Source organism: Oratosquilla oratoria, chromosome 2 (assembly GCF_046742065.1).
Source record: "Oratosquilla oratoria isolate Oo_2021 chromosome 2, ASM4674206v1, whole genome shotgun sequence".
Classification (NCBI taxonomy): Eukaryota; Metazoa; Arthropoda; class Malacostraca; order Stomatopoda; family Squillidae; genus Oratosquilla; species Oratosquilla oratoria.
Genome location: NC_134778.1, coordinates 26,821,032 through 26,827,334, shown reverse-complemented (window position 1 = coordinate 26,827,334; position 6,303 = coordinate 26,821,032). Strand labels below are relative to the sequence as shown.

The following is a 6,303-nucleotide window of genomic DNA, read 5'->3' as shown; positions in this document are numbered from 1 at the left end:
TGGGGAAAAACTTTGGACTATTGTCTGTATTTTTGTATTGATGTGGGATAGTTTCTACGTCACTGAAATTATAGGGAAGGGAACAGTCACTGAATGTCAGCTCTCCACGTGTGAAAAGGTGTAATACTGTTGAAGTTGATGGATAAATATCTTGAGACCAATCCAGAGACAGAGTGCCCTGCATCTCCAGATGGATGTGATACAGTTGGCATGCTTTGAGAATGGGCAGTGTTGCTATCCATTTTGCAGGATACATGTGGGCCAAACCAGAGGTCATTACTAGTTACCTGACGACCATGGGTATCCTACAAGAAACTGGGCACAATGGAGTGAGTGAATATACTGTCACTCTCGTTTGCTTCTTCACTGTGGTTGATCTTCCTCCAGGTTGAAAAGTCTTGAAGTCCATCCCAAAGTATTACTGATAAGGTTCCCCACTGGTTGTCCATAATGAATCATCTTGCAGTGCACGGTTGGATTTCAAGTTAACCCTATCTATTACCCATTCCATTCCCATATTCCCTTCTTAAACTTCGAAAATCAAGCTTGAGCACATGCATCTGAACCCATTCACTAAAGACCCTGCACTTATGTGACAGCCACATCAGTACTATACTAGAAGGTGTCACATTGCCCTACAAGGTAATTTTATACTCATCACATAGCTAAAAAACACATAGGAAACGGTTACTCATATTATTGGGGTTTTCTTTATTGGTTATACTTGGTACAATGTCAAAACATTGAGAAATCAACTTAAGATTAACCTATCCTTAATGCTTTCTTCACTTTTAATCAGAATATTTAATCTAAAAACTGTGGCAGAAATTACAACTACACCTCTCTGTGTTTTAAATGAAAAAAGTAAAACAACCATCCAAGCACTTCTGAAAAAATGTGGTGTCATGCACTCTCCAAACTTGCAACTAAAATGGAGGTGCACACTCTTCAAACAGAAGAGGCATGGATTTGGAAGGCTTCAAGAAAAACTGAGCAATCGAAAAGACCATATATTTCTGAACAATTTGTATATGTATATTTATATATATGTATATATAAATATTTATATATATATATATGTATGTGTGAGGGATTATGCCATGAGCCAAGTTTGCAGATCTCATCTTTATTTACAATTTGCATCCAAACAAATTCAACTTGGAAGTATGAAAATTGGTTGACTGGTAACTGGGGGAGGTTGTTGGGGTTCAAAGAAACACTTCGATACCCCTACACCTCCCCCTCCCCCTGGTCTTGGTCCTAAAGTTCACATACACTATCCTGTTGTATACAAAAGCTGTACTACCACAGGCCATATACTTTGCATAAAAATAACCATCCTGATCTTAGAAAAGTGAAGACTCAGTTGAACATATTGCAAAATCTATTTTCATCCCTGTAGCAAACCTTAGAAATCCATTACTTTGCAAATAGAAATCAAAACTATTCATCCAGGCATGCATTTTATACAAGTGGAGACAAGAAATACCTTTGAGGATATCAGTGTTCTACAGGTGCCATATCAAATATCAATATACAAAGTGTCAACCTGGCTTAAACTTACTCCTTTACAAGGGGAAGCAGATGTGCTCACTACAAACCAGCACAGCCACTTCTTCCAACTACCTCCGTACATCTAGATATGGGCCAACTATAAAAGCCTACAAGCCAATAAATGTGGAGTAAATACACAAGTTGCACAAACTAGCCAACAGCAGCACCGTTATGTACATTCAAGCAACAACAGCTGCATTTAAGTCCGGGCCACACTCCAACAGTACCTCATCCTTATTGCCAGTATATTGTGCATCTAGTGGGTGTTGCAATAGGGCTTGATGTTCTATACGTGCATTCAAGTTTAAATTTATAAATAAAATAACAAAATATACAAGCAATGACAAACAAGGTCAACAACAATGATTATAACAATGGAAAAAATACTCAAGTCAAATCAAATGGTAAGACAAAATTTTCTTATTTCTCAACCCTAGGACACTACTACAACTGAAGTGAAAATAAATGAACAACAGCAGTAATATGCTGTGGTGCTACAGCCACCTTATCTCATTAGTTGAGCATGGGTTACTTTGTGAGAAGATCAAGCCCTGCAGCAGTAATGCCTTTGCCAGGGAAGCACAAGTCTCGAAAGACCACAAGACGACATACTTCATAGAAGTAGAAAGTCCCAGATATATACACAGGCGGAGCTTGCAACAGCAGAGCCGCTCATGTACGTACATACAGGTACATTGACACTTGGCCTATTGTTGGGGTAATGCTCCACCACAAAGATCAAATATCAAATTACAAAACAGTACAACTGGAATGGCATCATAGCTAGTATCACAAATTCCACTGACAAGATCATTACACCAAACATAAAAAGTACAGAGATATCTCCTCACCAGACATAAGAAGTACCATAGATATCTTCTGCCTTTTGCTACATAACTGTCCATCACTCATGCACATACAAGACAAATGCACTCTTTCTATGATCAACAATAACTGTCTTTCCTCCACTTCCGCAAAGCCCCACACAGATTAGGACCTGAAACAACTGAAGAACCTGAAGTACATGGAACGGTGCAGTCCGCTGGTGTGTTACCCTACTTCACCTACACATTACCAGAAGGTGTATCCACCTCCTGTACCCCCAGTGAGGAAGGAACCTTCCTTCTGAGTCAGAGAGACAGATGCACCAGCTGAAGCAGCCAGCTGGGCTGCATTGGGGGCTACACCAGGTGGTGGGGGAGGGATGCTGGGCCTGGCCACACCATCAAACCTGGCACCTGCATCAAACCCATTCTGAAAGGCAAACAATTTTGAGCATTTCTTCCTCAGTGGTACCACACAACCCATGCAAGGCTTGAAAGCATACATTCAAGCCAACAGGATCAAAATCTACCCCACCTTAATATTTAAAAGGCTGCTCACCTTCTGCCCTGCACTGATAGAGTAAAATGTGATTACACAGTCTCCCTACAACTTGGTCATCACACATTAGGAAAAATATATTTTTTTTTAACTATAGAGCAAAAGCATGACAGTACTAGAAGAGGAAGGAAGAAGAATAAAAAGGAGGAGAAACAGAAGCAGCAACAGCAGCAGAAGCACAAGAAGAAATGCATTCCCATCCTCCTCCTTCCTGACAGCAAAATAGGACTAAGAACTCCACAATAATTCCCCAAAATATCACAGGATTAATATTTCCTTATTACTTATCACCATACCATAAGCACATCTCCCTGCTATCACAATCAAATCTAACCTCTTAAAATAATTTACACATTTGATATTTCACAGCCAAGTAACCTACCTTATGACATCCATCTAAACACTTAATACCTCATTAACCTATTACAAAGCAATGAATGATGGGGGTACAGTTGGGGTAGTTGGAAGAGAATACGTGTCAATGAAAAGATTAAAAAGGATAATTTCATGATGCTCAACAATGCATGACTAATGATTTGCATATACCACTTGCATACCCAACACAGCCCCCATTTATTAGCCATACTCCAAGAGGATAATTTGGCATTGTTAATGACATTTCCCTAGTGCTTCTGTCCATATGGATGCACCACCACCAAGATATTTTAGATTCATGCCTCAACCAACCCATCAATCTATTGCCCCAGATCTCTCGCATGAGACCCATGGGTCACAGGTAACCAGCAACATCCACCAGACAGGCCCACATGTCACTCAAGGAAGAAATATAGTTTTGTTAAGATATAGTGGGGGCAGTGTAGGTGTAGGAATGATGCCATTCCAGTGTCCTCTATGTGATGGTTGCATCTAAAGTAGTTTCATTCTGTGGCCAGGCCTTTAGTGTGGGTGGATACTGCTTGTAGACCTTGTAAATCAGAGGATCATTGAGGATATGGAAGCAGGTGATGTCATGGATAATGTATGTGGTAACAACAAAAGCAAAGAGTTCTGCTGTGAAGTGAGGCATGTTTCTGTTGGGGACACTCGTGTATAACCTACTCAAAATTTTGAACAGGAGCTATTAACAGCCACTGAATATATAAATATGAGAGAGAGAGAGAGAGAGAGAGAGAGAGAGAGAGAGAGAGAGAGAGAGAGAGGAGAGAAAGAGAGAGAGAGGAGAGAAAGAGAGAGAGAGGAGAGAAAGAGAGAGAGAGGAGAGAAAGAGAGAGAGAGGAGAGAAAGAGAGAGAGAGGAGAGAAAGAGAGAGAGAGGAGAGAAAGAGAGAGAGAGGAGAGAAAGAGAGAGAGAGGAGAGAAAGAGAGAGAGAGGAGAGAAAGAGAGAGAGAGGAGAGAAAGAGAGAGAGAGGAGAGAAAGAGAGAGAGAGGAGAGAAAGAGAGAGAGAGGAGAGAGAGAGAGGAGAGAGAGAGAGAGAGGAGAGAGAGGGGAGGGAGAGAGAGGAGAGGGAGGGAGAGGAGAGGGAGTGAGAGGAGAGGGAGTGAGAGGAGAGGGAGTGAGAGGAGAGGGAGTGAGAGGAGAGGGAGTGAGAGGAGAGGGAGTGAGAGGAGAGGGAGTGAGAGGAGAGGGAGTGAGAGGAGAGGGAGTGAGAGGAGAGGGAGTGAGAGGAGAGGGAGTGAGAGGAGAGGGAGTGAGAGGGGAGTGAGAGGGGAGAGAGGAGGGAGAGATGGAGAGAGAGATTCCTGTTAAATGACTTCAGTTACCATTTTTTTCTTTCTTTTTGTAAGGGTGGCTAGAGTGAGATGGGGGAGGAAGTAGCCAGGGGCTCAAGTGGGTGCTGTCATGGGAAAGACTATGGACCATCTCCAACAATTTTTTTGAAGGTGAAAGAACTATATTTACACCAAACTTTCAGAGAACAGGCACAAGCTTCAGCCACTTCTTGGGATATATTTTAGAAATTGGCCAAATTTTCTAAATTAATTTTTGCACATTGGGTTCCCTTAAATCTCTAATCAGATGGTAGGAAGGCAAGGTGGATGAATTAGTCAGAAAAGAGTTCCTAAAGTGAGGTTTTCAGATAGGGAAAGATGTAGAAACCTGGATGGTTAGTGGGTGATATTGAAAGACTGGTTGTGATGACTTGAACTGAGGTATGAACTGTGATTGATAAGAGATACCAGGGTGAACCAGGATTGCTGCTCCTTGTCTAGCTTGAGAAAGATGAGGGGGGGGGGGGGTGTCAACAAAAATAAGTGAATGATAATGACCCGCAATATATAATATTCTGGCAATTTATCTTGTACTTTACTGAATATGTATTAGTTTAGAAGTCAGTTCATTTCTCAGCAAAAACAATCTTTTCATTGAAGATATATTAATATCTATCTATACATACATATATATATATATATATATATATATATACATACATAATGGAAGACTGCATTATACACAACCATGCACGCAAACAACACAACATACACTCTATAAAGGATTTGTGGGAAAACCCAGTTTTGGCTGTGGCATTCCTTGGGGAGACGGGACTGCTCAGACAAACAGTCAAGGGAATGAAACAACAACAACAACTCCCTTTCCAGGTCCTGGAGCCGCAGCATCTACGTCGTGGGGCCACCCCCCAACCCCAAGAGTTGGGGGCCAAACGGCGGCAACCAGCCCTGGCCACCAGCTCTATGCAGGTGGCACCGATCCCCAAGAGGAGCTACGACTGCCTTGGGGAGTACCACAATCCTTTTTCTCAACATGCAATGTTACGTTTTTTCTGCACCGAGGGGTGATTTTCCGGCGATCACCCCTCTTCTTCTACTTTTAGCCGGACATGTAGTGAGCAAAACTGGGCTCACCACAAAATACACATGCCCAACATGCTCTAAACCCATTACCTCAAGCAGACAGACAAAGGGCTCAGTTCAGTGCAATATATGCAAAAACTGGGCCCACCTCACTTGTACAACACTTGCTGACACAAACCAATACACAAACACTTGGATATGTTCTACCTGTCCTCCAGTAACCCCACTCCCATCTCCCCAACCATAGCCAGCACCCTTACCCACTCCCAATTTCCCTTTGCCCTTATCCCCAATCAGTACTCCCCTTCCTTTGTCCCCAATCTCTCCTTTCCCCCCCTCTAACCCAGTTCCTATACCTTCCCCATTAACACCCCAACCTCAACCCCAAATGGCAACATACAACACATACAGAACACACAACATCAACATATTACAACACAACATTGACGGTATTAACACGAAAAAACATGAACTCGAACACTTTCTTAAACAACACAACATACACATTGCAATTATACAAGAAACAAAACTAAGACACTCACACAAAACACCATCATTTCATAATTAAACCACCATCAGACAAGACCGGACCAA

General features: G+C 42.0%; 1 protein-coding gene across 2 annotated transcripts in view; it reads right to left on the bottom strand.

Moving 5' to 3' along the window:
* Positions 1–696: 696 nt before the first annotated feature.
* The window catches only part of LOC143037863 (uncharacterized), a 90,554-nt gene continuing 84,947 nt past the window's right edge, over positions 697–6,303 (bottom strand). For both annotated transcript variants that reach the window (XM_076206460.1, XM_076206451.1), the window contains exon 4: positions 697–2,808. In XM_076206460.1, the coding sequence (XP_076062575.1) occupies positions 2,626–2,808 (183 nt within the window). In that variant the 3' untranslated portion in view covers positions 697–2,625. The remainder of the gene's footprint in view (positions 2,809–6,303) is intronic.